General features: G+C 45.4%; 1 protein-coding gene across 1 annotated transcript; it reads right to left on the minus strand.

Moving 5' to 3' along the window:
• Positions 1-1,199: 1,199 nt before the first annotated feature.
• LOC142403871 (fibrinogen-like protein 1) lies at positions 1,200-13,262 on the minus strand. Its single transcript, XM_075490173.1, has 9 exons — positions 13,151-13,262; positions 11,414-11,472; positions 10,014-10,098; positions 8,411-8,621; positions 7,138-7,297; positions 5,475-5,572; positions 5,303-5,391; positions 3,734-3,924; positions 1,200-2,671 (listed from the first exon to the last, which is right to left on the minus strand). The coding sequence occupies exons 3-9, from the start codon at positions 10,086-10,088 to the stop codon at positions 2,482-2,484; spliced, it is 1,014 nt and encodes a 337-aa protein (XP_075346288.1). The 5' UTR covers positions 10,089-10,098; positions 11,414-11,472; positions 13,151-13,262; the 3' UTR covers positions 1,200-2,481.
• Positions 13,263-17,099: the final 3,837 nt, after the last annotated feature.

The raw sequence follows: 17,099 nt of genomic DNA on the forward strand, positions 1-17,099 counted from the left end.
CCCAGTGACCCCTGCATCTCCAAGGGGGTTCTGTGTGGCGCAGGAGAGCAGAGTGGGGGGAGTCTTGCTCTAAGCCAGATGCTACTGCCTGCAACCTTGTCTCAAAGTTGGGCTGCGTTCAGAACAGCTACTGTAATGCATTAGATGGACTTGGGTACATCTTACATCTAAGGCAGCAAGGCAGACCCCTTCCCTCCCAGCTTGTGAGATCTTGGCCCCTTTTTCTCTCTCAGAGAGAGAAAAAAGCACCATAACATACTGATGCTGGCTGAAAGCAGTCCAACTGTAATGCCTGCTTCTCCATATTGACACAGGGCGAAACAGGCTCCGTACTCTGGACTTTTACATCACTCAGTGCTCACTCACTGGGGAACTGGACTGGGTAGGAGTTGTCTGACTAAGCCCTGTTGACTTTATCTCCAGCTTGATACTCCGTTATCAGATGGGCTATTGGCTGCTCAGTGAAGTGTCAAACCACTAGTGGTGTCTGTTTGGTGCTGTAGTTGATTTCCAGCATGCAGAGTTGAGTATCACCAGTCTGGAATCTTTACCCTGCTTCCCTAGCCCTCTACTGAAGAATGGGGTTGAGCATCATCTGCCAGAAGGCATTAACAAGACCTTATTTCACTCACATTCCTCTGTGTCTTCTGCCTAGACAAAAATCGTCCTTACTGCCCTCAGCACTGCATCAGCAGCCACATGGTTATAACGTGTGCACAGTGATTCCTTATGTTCCCAACATGCAGTTACCACCTTGCACTAAGATTTTACCATTGTAAAATACAGAAGTAGTGATCGGAAAGGAAAGTGGAAGGGCTGGTTGTTCACACTCCTTTCTTCACAAGGGCAACCTAATTTCAGAGATGTAGGTGCAAGTTTCGTTCCACGTGGGTACGTGCCAACGCTTGGGAAGAGGGCAGCAGTGCAGTCTTGCCAGGACACAGGCTTTAGGAGCATGGCTCCCTGGAGTGCTGGCCCAATGCGCTCCGGTGTTCACGTTTGCAATCACTGGGATGTCTAGGAAGAAGTGAGAACAGGGTTTAACTCTTGACAAAGCAGAGGAACCAAACCAAGTTTTACACTGAACCTTCACATGTCTCTGCATTGTCTCCAGGACAGCTTGAGCCATGGAAATTAAATTTACCTTGCAGACCCTCTAAACTACCCAGGACAGCAGGTGCAAAAGCACCAGAGCCAACACCAAAAGAATGAATTCTCGTATTACGAGCTTTCTCAAGATTTTCATCCATATTTCTGTTCAAGTTCCTACTGTTGAAAATCAGATACAAAGTGTTAAGTCCTACTCAGATGGTTTTATTTCACACTTTATGGATACATAATACAAATTACAATATGTATGGATCTAAAAGCAAATAAATGGAAAAGAACTATCAGTTTAAAATTGATTGTAATTCAGAAAAAAAATAGGCTCATTCTACAACATGGTAGTTAAATGCTCTGCATCAGGCTGATATTACTGTTCATTTTTAACTGTTGTTAGTAACAACTTGTGGAAAATAAATTTTCAGTATTCCATTTCTTTCAGTCATTTGTGTTGCTCTTTTGTTTCACTCTGATGAGACAATGAAAGCAGTGTGCCTTATGGTTCAATCACTTTCCACTTTCTGATTCCCCTTCACTAACTCAAAGTCATCTGGTAAATTACACGAGAATGTACAAATGAATCATGACTGCATTTTATGAACTCCTAAGAATATCTGTGCTCATCTTAAATGTAGTAAAATCTGCCTAATTTTAATCTGGTGCTTAAGCCTGGTCGGTAGCATTGTCTTTGTCTGCGTTAATGTGTTGCGGTGTGCTATAGAAGTGGATCTGCAACGGGAAGCTGTCGGCACCGAAACCCGGTGTCCACGCTGTCCATGTTGTGATGGTTTACTTTGAAGTAGCCTTAGTCTGGATGCACGTTAGCAGTTGGAGCGCTTCCATCCACTGGTTTGGTTTCACACACTCCAGGAGCGTTCTGCAACTGAAGTGTGGCAACTGGGGACCATAGGGAGAGTTGCTTAAAAACATTCTCCTGATCCAGAACAAAACACTAAGGAAGGCACACAATATGGAGTCCAATTCCCCATCACCTTGTTGTTTCTATTCTTATGTTCTCGTAACTGAAGCACTGACGGTTAAAATCAAGATGAGAAAGATTTAGCCCTTGTAAAGCATAGATAGCTAAAAGAACATGCTTGATCATTGAATGTCCAGAGAGCTTTTCATAAACACTCTCCAATGAAGTCCTGAAAATTCCTGAAAAAGAAAACTGTGGTTGTTCCATGACTGAGATCCATATGTTTTCCATTAAATTGTTGGCTGGCTGTGCTCAAACAACTTGCTTCAGCTAGGAGAAACAGGTGAAACTCCAGTTACCGCAGTGCAGGTTTGGCGATTGGCAGCAGCAGAGGGCTGGCTATTAACTTACACAATTCTTTTCAGCCTGTACTTTTTTTCTTTCCGAAGCAGCAGGTTTCAGCTGCCCTGACTGTTCTCACCGTCTCCACTCTCTCTGTCAACAAAGAACGGAGCCCTGATTTTCATGGCCGAGTATTTTAGCGAGTACCACATCCCGTGCCACGTAGACCAAACAATGCCATTGTCAGAGGATCCATTGTACCTTCCCATTCTGTAGTATCGTCCATTGAGATTTACGGCATGGCACCTTGTCACGATGTAGGACAGGGAGAAAAGGAGATTAGGTTTAGTGTGGGAAAACATTGCATCATTACAGTGATGTACAATTTTCACACAACATATACATTTAGAAATACCAGGGCGGGATTCATTGACCAGTTCAGACACCTAGATACATCTGTCTGTACTGAACTGGTTATCTAAAGTCCTACTATAGCCTGTGGAGATCTGGTTAATGCATTTAGCGGAACCCAGAGAAGTATGTGGGTCTTCCGAAAGCAGACACCTACGCTGGTCAGATAATTCAACCTGTTGACTCCTTCAAGTTTATTAACTAGGGACATGATTCAGTTACCTAAGCAGAGGGGTGTAGCGCCATTTGGTAGGCTCTAGCTCAAGTGTAGGCAGCTACGTATTGACACCTAAAAATGCAGATGTCTTTTAATCAAGGTAAATCCCACTATTGATGTACATTTTTGTAGCTCCACTGATTTCAATTTGTATGTGATGAGGGCCTCGTCAAAGAAGAGGCTCATCCTGCACTAAAGCAGAGAAAAAACAGAGTGGTGTGTCCACGGTCCCAGGGCTGGTGAACCTGAGTCCCCATCTGCTGACGTGTGGGGTATGCCCGCCTAGCAAACATACCACCAGGACTCTTAAGGGGTAGCTCACCCCCTAGACATGCTCCACAATAGAGAAATGTCCTTTGTACACCCTTCACCTTGCAGTGGCGACAATTGTTTTCTTTCCTGGGGTATAAGCCAAAGCACTTTAAGGAATTTTAATTGGGCTCTTTTCCTTCCAGGTCATTCCCCCCCTATGCATTTATTCTGACCCATTTGCTTAAAATGAATGCAACTTACCTGTGGCCCAGTTTCTTAAAATGAATGCAACTTACCTGCTTTGCTTCATAGTGAAAGAAGCAGATTGCTTTCCTTCGAGGATCTGTAGGTGTGAACATCTTAGATTTGGCTGTGCGAAGTGGCAAACGCACACAGCAACCTCCAGCTGCTGTAAGGCAGGCAAGTCCTCTCGGCTGTACAGCCACCCACACCCTATGTATCTGAGAGGAATCAACTGTTTTCCATACCTGTTAAACCACCAACCACCCTTGTTCTCTAATGCACAGTTGCCTGCCAGGAATCGATCGTGATCCTTGTCAGATGTGGTGAACTGCATCCCTCTGTGACAGGCTGACCACTGATCTTCAAAATTGCTCCCACCAGACAGAGCGTCGCCAGCATTACCAGAATAGGTGCCAAACCATAACCTGTAATGGTCCTGCAAGAATATGTGAAAGATGTCTTTGATATCAGCTCTTTCTTCCCTTCCTCCCATTTTTGCGATCAAATTTGCTCTGCCCGTTGTATCCACTGTCAAAGGCATGACTGTTGAAGTCAAGGGTGACTTTTGGCCCCATGCTTTAATGATCCTAGTGTAGATCAATGTGGGATTTAAACTTCCAGAAGGGATTGCTAATTACTGCTGCTGCTACAAAGGGCTTCAGGCTTTATTGTCTTTCAGTAACCATTTGATACACTATACAACAAGCTGGAAGGCTCTTCTTAGCTCATCAAGAACAACTTGGCAGGAAACTGTGCCAAGTAGTTGCCTTCATAAACTGATCAGTTGTTCAGTTAGAATAACTCCTTAGGAATTTTGCTCCTCCAAGAACTAGAAGCCATCTGATTTCTAGCTAAATGGTCCTGTCCTCGTAGGAATACTTAGAAGAATAGTTCTGTTGTGCACAGCTAACAGATCTAAGAGACATTTGATATGAGATGGATGATTACTTTTGTGGTGTGGGCTTTTTCCTGTCATCATATTCCACTTTCGTTTAGGAAAAATAGCAGTAAGGTATTAAAATGAAGCTGTTCAAACTTTTCATAAGAAAACTCTAATTGCAAACTGAACATAATGCATAGATTTCTGGAACGGTGATGGAGTTGGGACTAGGACTGGTCCATCCAATGCAACTCATGTCCTTGGGTATTCAGGCTACTTACGCGTGGTGTTCAGAAAAGCAAGCCTGCAAAGAACAGCACCTGCATTGAGCAGGGTGCTGTCTAAAGGTAGAACGCAAACATGAAAATACAGGGATCTTCTGTCCTTGGGCTTTCACTACTAAGTGTAGTGCTACAGGTACCTCTCTTCAAGATAGGAACTTACAACTGCTCTTTCAAAGCTTTGATTAGAGTTCAAGGCTTAAAACAGTAGAGGCGGTTTGTTCTGGTGGTTGCCTTTTATGTGACAGCCTGAAACACTCTCCTAGGAAGTAGGAGAACAGGGTTCAGTTTCCTTGCAGAGGTTCAAACCCTTATCTCCTCCCTGATGGAAGACTCTTTTAACCATGAGGCTGGAGGCAAACACACATGGGAAGCCCTGTGCCTCTGCTCCGTGCAACAGCAGAGTTAGCAAGAGAGCACGTGTGATCCTGTCACCCGGTGGCTTGGGCGCTCAGCGGTTGTGAGGAAGAAGTCGCAGGCTTACGTCCCTGCTCCCAGGGCTTTGTCAGTCAGCCAAACCAGGAATCCCAGGGAACCAGGTAAGTTTTGCAGAGCTGTAATTACAACCCTGATACTGAAGTCTGATGCTGCCCATGTAGATGCCCCACCCTCGCAAATGAAACAAGCAAATCTCCACTCTCTCCATTTCTTACCTGCTCATTCGCAAGCTGGAAATTTTCATAGACTGCATAACGTCTTTCCCCATGCCAGTCCATCAGGTCAATCTTTAATGAGCTCTCTCCTAAACACAAAGCGGTGTCCTGTTAAATGAACTATCACCTCATGTGAATTAGAAAGAAATCTCTGGAGGGAAAATACTTGCACCTCTAGCGAGCAGGTCATAGATGTGGTCATTGCCCAGCCAGTATTCATCATTCTTGCCCTGGAATTTCCCAAATCCCAGTTTGTAATCATCCCATTTCCTGCAGTGAGACACAAATATCAATTTCAGCACGTGAGGGAATTAGACAGTTTGTGAGACTTAGCTATGGTAACAAGTAAAACTTCAGCTGTATCTCTAGACATTGTTTTCTAGAAGTGATTCATTGCAAGCTGAGCTGAGATTTGTCACTCTGCCTTAGAAGTAAATACAACTCACAGCTTACTTCTTCACCTGCTAAACCTGTGCACACACATATATTGGGATCAAACCTTCAAACTGCCAGATGCAGTGCTCGCAGAATGAGGTTGTCAGTTAGATGGAAAGGGAAAGCAGCAGCTGTCATATGGGTCTTCAGCAAAGCATCTGATACTGTTCTTCAGCAAGTCATAATTCAAATGTACTCCTGGCTGGAAATTAATGTTGCAGTCCAAAATATGCTACAATCTTGGATGCATGATGTGGTATGGTGAAGAATCAGAAACTGAATAGAAGCTGCAAACAAAAGCTTCAAGATAAAGTTAAAAGGAAAATATCTGTGTCTGATTTTTGCTCCTGTTCCACTTAAATCTTTTTTTGATTCACTGACCACTGTCACTTCTGCTTCTTTGCAGGATCACTGTTTGGATGTGGCAACTTGTCCTTCAAAGATATACACTTATGTTTCATCAGCATTCTCTGGTTTCACCTTTCTAAGAGAAATCTCATGCTGTTACTTTCTCAGCATTTCATTCGCTTAAAATCTCCTCTGTTGTTTATGTATTATCTTTGATATTGACATATAATTCCTGTGTATCAACGCTTCCAGTTTTACTAACCCTGTGTTTATTCCCTTTCTCATGTTGTCATTAGGGATATTAACTCTGCCTGACCTACGTACTAGTCAGTGCTCCTCTTCAGGATGTTTTTGATTCACCTGTTCTGAGAGCTGAACTACCATGACTAGATAGCTACCACTGTCTGGCCAAGCCAGCTTAGAGCCAGTTGAGGTAGCTTTGCTACAGTGAGGACTGCACTCACTGTAAGAGACACTAGACATACCCTGAAGTTGTGTGTGCTGTGATAGTGAATTAATCTTCACAGGAATGTTTCTTCTTTACTGTGCTACCAGAGCATGTCTCCTCCTGGAGGTTTCCAGGTGAAAGTCACCTCTCTGGGATTTTTGCATAAAGAACAATCTGGACCAGTGGTTTGGCATCTTTTTGAATGATCTGAATAAGGAAATAAATGTTACACCATGCTGAAACTGACTCCTGACATGAGAACAGATAAGAAGTTCAGTGGGTCTCAGTCTATGTGCTGGCAGCAAATACGTGCCAGTTTGGAACCTTCAACAGTCTCCAATATGATAAAACAAATATGCACACATATACACACTTACTCAAATGCAGACAAGCCATGGAAAAGGTGTTATAGATCCATTTTGAAAATGGCCTCCTGCTACCAATATGTACCCCTACGTTGTCCTAATGCACAGAGTTATCATCATTAAAGCATAGTCTTGCATATCCTGCTTCTCAAATGTTGGGTTTTGCCAGGCAGCAGGACAGGGGGTGGGAGCTGGAGGCCTGACTGCAAGCCCTGTGGATGCAACCATGGCGCACCCACCTGTTGAAATTCTCCTTGCCGTTACTCCGCCGCTGAATGACAGTCCAGCCCCCGCCGTCAGACATGTCACAGTATGCCAGGAAAGGCTCTCGGTCTGCTCTGGGCCTGATCCGGTAGTAGCCATTTTTGGTCTTCTTCCGATTATACAATGCGGAGCAATCTAGGCAGAACAGCGTTGGTTTGTTAAACAGGGCAGAGGGAAAGCAAAGGGGTATGTGCAGCCAAGAGAAGACATCGCTGAGAGGCTGTATAGGACAAGGACACTTGGCCAGCCTGTGTCATAGCTCTGCAAGCCCTGCAAAACCAAAGCAGATGGTTCAGTGAGGTAGTAGTAATGCTGGTTTGCAAACTGCTGGGCCTGACAAAGAGCAGCAAGGCTCAAGAGCCTTTACAGCCATGCCCTCTGAGGGAGTCATTCCCAAATCTTTGGTGACATACAGGACAACTGCAGCTCAGGCTGGGGCTATAGCACAGGACCGATGCAGGACCAGGACTGGCTCTATCAGCAAGATCATTTGCAGGGAAGCTCATTTCCATGTGGAAGGTAACCTCAGCTGTACTTCAGATTGGATCAGGGCCCAAAATTTCTAACATAAGAGGCTAAGTTCCCGTGACCAGCTCTACCAGGCCTGTATCAGGAGAGTGCCTTTCAGGACCTCAGTGCTTCACACTTTCAATGTAATGCCCATGAAGGAGAAAATCTTGGCCACAAGCCACGATTCCAGTTACGACCGTGTTCTCAAAGTGACAGCAAGGAACAGAGTATGCACACCTGCTACTGTGCTGCAGAAGTGATGGAGGAGCCGAGAGCAGAGAGGCTGGACTCCTCCAAGCAGGTTTCAGTGTCTGCAGCTGAGCCAGGCACTCTGGGCTCCCGTAAGTCACTCAGGGAAAATGGGCTCTTCAAGAACAAGACCCATCTCTTCCTAAAGCAGATATCTAAAGTAGGTCTGATGGAAAACAGCTGAGAGGTGCCTGTTCCTCTCTGCACCGGAGTCCCAGGTGAGAAGCCCAGCTGCAGGTGTCTGTGTTGTACCTGGGTGGTAGCTGCCTAAAGCTGGGCCAGTTGACTCCGGCCCCAGGGAATGTCTGCTTGTACCAGGGCCACCAGTATGCCCTTCTCCTTCCTATGGTTCTGACTGAATTTTAAAACACAATCCACTTTAAAAATGTAAAACTTTTAGCAGAAATAAAATATGACACATGGGACACTGCAGGGAGAAATAAACATTGTGGCAAGCTGAAATTTGCACATATGCTATGCAAACCGTACCTTCGTCATAGACTATCAGATTTCCACTGGTTGTGGGTAAAAGCACTGCATGCTGCACGCTCCTGTTGCCTGAGAACAGCCCGCTTTTTGTTCTGTGGTAAGTGTTCCCCAGGATGTCCTTCAGTTGCAGTTCATATAAGTAAAGCAAGTCTTGAAGCTGTTTTAACCTTTGTCTTAATTTATTGTTGTCTAGGAGGCAGATATCTTTTTCCTATGGAGAAAATAAAACAAAAAAACCCCACGCTTCAGTCAGTGGTAAGAACAGAGAGGCAGAGAGAGAAGGAGTATCTGTCTCCTCTTGATCCTAACGTGTCACACTGCCTCTGCAGATCAAGATGATTCGATGGTGGTCTCTCTCTAAGGTACACGAATTGTGCACAGCATGGGCTGTTGAGTTGAACCCACTGGAAAAAGGTTTTCTACAATGATCTTGCCACTGATCAGAGCATTCCAGAATATGATCAGATATGCAGAGAATTACTTTGGACAAAAATCATTTGTCTTGACTCCCATTTAATGAACTCAAAGGGAGCATTTGCAGACTATGAAACTGCTCAGAGTAGTAAGAGAGGGAAAAACCGGCTCTTGCACTGCAGCCAGGCCAAACCAGCAAGGTTCCAGGAACATCTTCTTGTAAAACTCAAAGGTAAAAGAGCTGATATTTGGTGCAAATCAGTGGAAAGCAGTGAGCCTACCATGATCCGTGGAGTAACTTCAGAGCTGTATTACCGTAACCAAGACCAAAATCTGGCCCACACTGACCGGGATAAACATTTTCAGCAACAATCTAGTCTGTGACTGGTGTTACTCCATTAAAAACATAACAAAACAGAGCAAAATCTCTTCCAAAACAACCAAGCAAACCCGTGCAATAAGATTCAGTTGCTATTTTCGCTCTGAGCAAGCTGGCTTGAGTGATACCAGGTCAGGACCCGTTCTAGCCATAAGCAAAATAAGCAGTTGCTCAGGCCAGCAGACTGACGAGCATGCTCAAATGTGGTCTCCCAGCTGCCTCCTCCTTCTCCTAGACCTGTAGGTTTTCCTCCACAGAGGATTTCCAGGCTGGAAGCACACAGGGACCTCCTGTAGACAGCTCTTAGGCTGCCAAGCTCTCCTTGCCAAGCTCTGTACCTCCTTGGGATGGCCCAAGATTGGGATGGCCCAAGATTGGATTGCTCATCAGAAGAGTACAGATTGCCCCAGACTATGCCTACCACCTCTTCCCCTTTTAAAAAGGGGAGAGAGGTGGTAGGCATTTAAATCGCAATGAATAAATGAAGGCAGTTTTCCCTGAGGGAACGGGGCAGAATATTTATTCAGTGGCCATGAAATCACTTTTTTTTTTCTTTAAGGGGCTTTTGTTGTTGTTTTTAATTCTTGGCAATGCCAGTCCAGCCATCCAGAGAGCTGCCCATCCTCTAATGCCGTGAAACCCCTGTATTATCAAGACAGCAAGAGTGACCTTCCTTTAGCTGCAGGCAGACACCTTTTTGCTCTGTTCTTGCAGGCCAGTGTCCCTTTTGTGGGGGAGCACCTACCTCTACGTGACTGGGAATGATAAACCATTGGGAGGCTGTACAGACACCAGCTAAGAGATACGCACCGACAACCTGGGTGCAGGTGAGCCAAAGCTGACCAGGAGAAGGAGCAGCAGCAACCAGGGCATCATCACACTCATTTCTTATCACCTGAAAAGAAGCATTGACAGGCTACACTGGAGGTTTCTTTAGTTCCTCTCACAACTTAATCCCCCCTCACAATCACATTTAATTCCCCAGAAAATGCTGCAGTATTTGTTAAGGAGTTTGCTTGAAACTACAGGCAGGACAAAATTGGTGATGTTGATCCCTAAGATGCATGTTAGGGAGAAGCTGAAGCACCACTACAGCGTGCTGACAGGGGCATCGAGCTTTGGGTCCAAGCTCCTGCTTCCCTGTAGAAATAAATACCCGGCGTGACTCTCCAGCAGCCTCTGCCCCTTCTCCCGAGTGCCCACGCAGACGGGAAGTTACTCAGCAATAATGCCTCCTTGGAGCACTCCTTGCTAAAATGGTTGGCTAAAAATTGCACAGTCCTTATTCAGTCCAAACTCCCCAAAGTTAAGAGGAATTTTGCCTCTTGTTGAGTGAGCATAGGCATTGCCCCTCCTCAGTCCATGGAGCGGTCTGTCAGGATGGCATTACCTTGGAGGCTGAGGGCAGAAGTCACACATGGGACAGAGTGTGTGTGGGAATTTTTGCTTGGATTTCAGTGGAAGAGAACTCTGCTGCCGACCTGCTCCAGCACACGGACGAGGCATCGGTCAGAGAGTCTCAGCTAGAAAAAATGCTAAGCGACTGCCACTGGGAACATGCAGCTGAACGCGAGCAAACAGTACAAATTGCTCACAGTGTGCTTGCATGGAGCTTTTTAAAAAAAAAGCATCAGAAAGAATTTAAAAAATCTGTGAAATAGGCTAAAACCAACTCCCCCGCTTCACATCTGGAAGAGCTGCAGAAACTTGGCTACCCAGCTCTACGCTCTCAGGGACGTGCTTTGTTTCAGCTACGGCTCTATTAGCAGCGGCTGATGCTAGGGCTGCTTCCAGAGCTGCTGCTGCAACAGGAGAGCCAGCCACCTGCCAAGACGGGCAGGCAGGGCCCAAAGCAAGCCAAGAGAAGAAGCACCCTGTGGAAGTCACCCATAAAAGATGTTGTGCAGGTAGGTGCCCCAGCACGCAGCATTTTTTCAGCTCACACAGAGAAGAGTTCAGTATTACAGCAGGGGACCCCCCAGCCCGTGACTGCTGGTGCTGTTCATTCACACTGCCACGCAGCAGCCGGGCTGGTGGCTGCAGCACCAGCGCTGAAGTCAGAATCAGGCCCCATAGCATGTGGGTGGAAGCAAAAAGCTAACAGGAAGGATGGGATTGAGCAATGGCTCCTGAAAACAAGACAGTGCAGACCAGAGGGAAAGAAAGCAACTTCATCTATGCCTTTATCAACACGTATTAAATGCACATACCTGTAACTCGCCTTTCCTTCAGACCTCCTTCTGATAAGATTATCTCCCTTAACAGCCAACTGCAAAAGAAAGTGATCATAAACCTGGCTGTATTTCTAGAGGTTGATGAGATTTTCCTCTCCAGATGGCCCACATCAAGGGCACAGACAAAGAGCATTTCCCAGCACGAGGCAGCTCCACAGACAAGACACTTGCAATTCCTCGCCTGAAAGTTACCCAAACCCCGGTTTATCTGTTGTTACCCAATACTCATCCTGCTGCTTCTCAGTGAGGATAAACGACCGTCAGGTTTCTAACAGCAGTGCTCTCCAAAGGAGAGGGGCTCTGCTGGTTGCACACCATTACCCACCTTATTTGACTAGGAAGCTCAACCAAGACTGACTTCTTTAAGTGTTTATATGAATCACTCAGACTAATGCTCCCTGCGGGAGTTTTATCTCACGTTTAATAAAGCCAGGCTCATTTCAATAAGTCCTGCAAGGTGGAAATAACAACAGCTTTTCCATTCAGCATTCCTTTTGCTGTTTAATCACGTTTATATGTAAAAGGACTGCACAGCTGTAATGCCAAAGGAGCTACAAATCTGAAGCAAGAAGCGAACATGGGGGTATTAAGCAAGATTTGCTATTAGACTGAAATCTCAGGAGGTTTGCAATTGTGTAACTCTCCTCTGAGCTGGATGATTAGATTTGCTAGTTAACACAAACAAGACATTTGTGGAAGAGAGAAAAAAATAAAAAAACAAACAGATGGGTGCCTCCCTTTGCGTTATGGCCAAAGAATTACAGATTAGTTTAAAGAAAACAGCAGGGATGTTCCATTTTACAGAGCTGTGTTCGGAGGAGAGACTGTGGGGCAAAAAGACAAGGCATATAAGCCCATCATAACCTCCTGTATTACTCTTCAGGAAAGACGGACTGTCCAGCTATTACCAAGTACAGCGATGCTGTTTATGTCTTAAAAACTGCATTCCTCTCCTCCCGCAAGAACCACTGACCCATTTCACTGCCAAAGAATTATGTAAACAGTGCTTTCCTTCTCACTTGTTCTCTACCCCCAGTTTTAGTCTGGTTTTGGAAGCTGTGAAATTAAATGAGTGAAACGTCTCCTCTCCTCCTTCATGGGTACTCGGCCCTTTCTTCCACCCTCCAGCCAGCGGCTGCAGCTGACAGCAGGATGCTCAGGTACCACACTCCCAAGCACAGAGGGGCTGCACGCCATCCCATGGGGCTTTCATCCACAGCAGCCTCTTCCTTAACTGGAGCCAGCCAGCCAGCATTTCAATGCTGTGCACCAATTTATGGTCTTGCCTAAATGGCCAACAACCTCCTTGACCCACGAGCACCTCCCGATCCTGGGTGGGATTGACAACGGGCCTCGGTCTGCAGTGGCAGTGTTGGAGTCAGGGTGTGGGCAGCGTGGTCAGCCCCCATAGCTGTCTGCAGGGCTGTACAGCCAGGAAGCATCAGGCCGCACGTCTCTGACTCCTGCTGGTCCCTGGGTAGGAGGGGGTGGTGGAGCTGCAGTCATGGTGGGACTCACACGTGTATGGTATGTGACTGCAACTTTGCAGGAGCAGGACTCAAAGTCCAAGTCTCCTTCAGGGACCCCCCAAATGCCTCTCAGAGCCAAGACACCTGGAGCACTCTCATGTTCTCTCGAGGACTCCACCAGTGTTAGGCTCACTAATGTCTGCACGTGAAAAACCCAGCCAGCTGGAATGTTTTCCTTGCATACCTGCTTCACGATGAACTTATTTTCCCAGGCTAGATGAAGCTTTAGGAATATCTGAAGCACAAGACAGGGATTGTCATGAGGTTGAGTTCACGTGAGGTGGGTCTAGCAGGAGGGTGTGTTCACGTACTGCTCCCCTGGCCCGGAGCTAAAAAAATCAAGTCATCATAAAGAATGTGGACACTGTGTGATCACTGATGTTGTTTCCTCACAGATGTTGAAGTCCCTAGGCAATGGGACAGTAAACACTCTTCTTTTTTTTTTCCTGGAATACACATGCTTCACACATATTCTGCAGTGCAAATTCCTGTTTAGTTACTTGGAAGGAGATCAAATTCCCGCTTCTTAAGATACTCAGTGATCTTGTCAGCAAATAATAACAGTTTCATTAAGTAAAAACCTCCCCACCCTGCTCTCCTCCACCCTCCTTCCAGCAAAAGTACATAGGTGCTGAATAACAGTCATAAAAAACTATTATTCACACATTAAATGCACAGCCAGCACAGCAAGAATGCAAACTGGTGGATAAATGTGAATGAAGAGAGTGGCTCTGGGGCAGCTCTTGATATTCCTGCAGTCACGGGGTGCTGGGCTCCCCCAGAAAGAATGGCTCAGGATGAAGACATGAAGATGACACGCAATGGACCTTCACTCCCCCAGAGCCCAATGGAACATCACTGCAGCTGGAAGACAATGGTGACATCTCAAAACTCTCCCAAGACCAGTTCCTCATTGTTTGTTTGTTCTTAAAGGGGGAAGGAAAGAAATGAGGTGGACTGCTTCAGACTCCAAAGGGGAGGTACAGAAACCTGAGGTTTTCACAGCAAGAGTCTGACTGCCTAGCTCTGCCATAGGAAAATTCAAGAGTAGTCTTAGCTCCAAGCAAAACAGCTCATTTGCACTGAATCCAGGTGCTTTATGCATTTGCCATTATATTTATACTTCTCTATCACGTCCCACCTTCCATGAACATCTTGCTCACTGGGAGAGACCATGGACCAGGCTCCTTTGCAGGCACTGCAGGTGTGGAGGTACCAGGGGCCTGCAGGCTCTTGCTGTGTGAGCTACTATACATCTTCTGTAGGAATCTGGGCTGCCAGGTTTTTTAAAACAAAGTTAATGTATGAGATCTGAAACAAATATTTATTTATTTATTTTTTAAATCTAACAATAAAAGGTTTCATCAAAAGTAAGATAAATTTAAAAGATCAGGATAACATCAGCCACCATAGTTTCAATCTACGAAATAACCGAAACCAGCATATGCGCATTAAAAGTCTGTGGTTTGTTAGCAAGGAGTAACCACAGAAATCTGTGTACAAAGAAGGAGTAATGGTGGCAGACCATGAAACATGCTGCATCTGAATGTTCTGATAACGTTCAAAGAGCAAAGACATAATTCAGCCTAACTAATGAGTCTGCATGCAGCCTATGAGTATCTAATGGGTTGACACAACAAACGTAATTAGTTTGTAAGTTCCTGAGGGCAAGCACAGGTCCGAGCAGTCTCACTTACATCAGGAATAGCTGTACCAAAGGGAATTAGTCACAAGGCCAGAGGGAGTATGTGGATTATCTGCATGATCTTCTACCTACCTCAGGTCAGAGAACTCCCCTGACCTAATTCATTCCCATTTGAACTAGAGCACCTCTTTGAGAAAAAGACATTTTGGTATAAAATATTCAGTGTTGAAGAACCAGCCACAGACCTTAGCATGCTCTTCCCTTGCTTAATTACCCACATTGTTAATTATTATTGGTTTTTGTCCTGAGTCTGAATCTGCCAAGTCTCATCCTGCAGCCTTTTAATCTCATGATGCCTTACTCTGTGAAGGGGAAGAGCCCTCTGCTGCCAAATGTCTTTTTCCCTGCTTAAGGCTAAGTCCAAGTACATACAAGCAGTGTGCCTGCCCCTGCCTGGGAACCCAAGCCCCTGTAGCTGCTTTGGCTGCAGGCGTACATGCTGGGGGAAAGCCGGCAGGGTCACAGAGCGGGGGGTTGCATGGAGTTTGTCCTGGGCACGGCTGGGCACCACAGCATGAGCACATCCTGAGGGACGAGCACTCGGCTGGCATGGGGAGGGAGGAAGCGCAGGAACAAGTTCTGCTCCTGGGGTGATTTCATTCAGGGTTGTTTAATGCAGAACATGTACATAGAGGTGAGAAGAACTGTGGGTGGTGTATGGCAGTGTGTGGTGGAGGTGGTCTCACTGGGCTTGTTGAGGGGGCTCCAGGGACTGCAATACTCCTCTGCCTAGATTTGGGATCCTGATCCACCCTAGGCAGGGACAAGCAGCAGAGATATGTGGCCAGGACAGTCCAGGGCACGCACAGGAGCAGAACTGCAGGTTCTGGGGGGATCTCTGCAGCCCAACAGAGAGGTGCCCAATCAATTTAATTGCCTCTAGGGTTAGGCAGCTGCTGAACAAGTACCTTTCTATATCTAAATTTTGAAGCTTTAAGTCTGCTTACACCCCTTTTTGGGCACCTAGACCTTTTTCCAGATCCAGCCCTGACTGATTGTGATTAAGTCACTCCTTACCTTTTCTTTCAGAAGACAGACATCTTTGAGCTCCTTGACCCAGGTGTGATGAGTTGCACTTCACAGCCTTTTACTCACATCATGGCTCTTCCCTCTTTCTTCTGGAGTTGTGGTTATCAGGACTGGAAACCTGAGAGCACACAGGAGCCAAGTAAAGAGCTCAAGCAGTATTTTCAACCCAACATCTTTTCTGCTTGTGGATCCGAGGATCTTGTTATTCCTTTTGCCACAGAGCCACATGCCACAGTCACCTGCAGCTGGCTACTCCCTACCGCTGCCTCAGGACTTTTCAGAGTTCCCTGTTTTCATAACACAGTCACTGATGCTCCAAGACTGACCTGCCATGGTGTTACTCCCTGCAGTCAGGATGATTGTAATTTGCAACACATGAGAACTTAGTTAAGAAATGCTTGCCAGTTTTTTTACATGTATACACATACCCCATGCAGGTGGCAAGTGCCTCTCAGTGACAGTCAGTAGGACTGTAAGTAAACCAAGGATTTCTTTTAAAGATGTTGCATGGTCCTTCAGGGCTGAAAAGCACCATCCTGAGGTCCTTTGTTCTGAGATTGACAGTGGATGTATGGAAATGCACGTTGCTCGCTCATCTGCACTTACCAGATGTTACAATTTACTCAGCGCTAGGCAGCTGTTCTTCTTCTATCCGACCACTTTTCCAACCTCTGTGTCAGCTACAAACTTCATCACTCGGGATTTTATCCAGGGCATGGTTTAAAACAAAACAACACAACACAACATTAAACAGCATAAGACAACACCCAGTCCCTGCAGAACCTCTCTGGAAAGGAACTGCTTAAGGATGGTTCTCCTTTTAGTTATTTTAAGACTAGTGTGCTGTGTTTTCACCAATGTGAACCAGATTGAGTTTACATTCTTCTACCTTTTTAATCAAATGTGATTTTCTAGCCAGACAGTTGCTTACAGAAGCAACAAAATACTTTTATCAGTAAAACCTGTAATCTTATTTTAGAAATATAAATTAGTTTGACAGGAATTATTTTCCCTAATCCCATGTTGATTGGCATTAATTATTATTGTTATTATTACTATCACTAAGCTTCTTTAATATTTTATTAGTTGAAGCCTCTATCTACTCTGCTCTCATTTCGTCTGGGAGCAAAGCCAAGCTGAAAGATCTATCATCATCAGGTCATCTGATCTACCTGCTTTTAGTATTGGCAGAGAATTGTTTTTTTCCCCACTTATCTCCATATTTCTGCTATCCCAAGACTTAATAAAAATAAAATTATTTCTCTTGGTCATCTCTCTTAAGAGTATCACATATAAATGAGCCATACCTACCAATTTTAAAATCTGTCAAGTTAAGAGATTCTGTTTACCACCCTCTCTGTTATTTTTGGAATGTAAAGTATGTCATCACCCCTCTGAG

This window comes from Mycteria americana, chromosome 1, assembly GCF_035582795.1.
Source record: "Mycteria americana isolate JAX WOST 10 ecotype Jacksonville Zoo and Gardens chromosome 1, USCA_MyAme_1.0, whole genome shotgun sequence".
In the NCBI taxonomy this organism is placed as follows: domain Eukaryota; kingdom Metazoa; phylum Chordata; class Aves; order Ciconiiformes; family Ciconiidae; genus Mycteria; species Mycteria americana.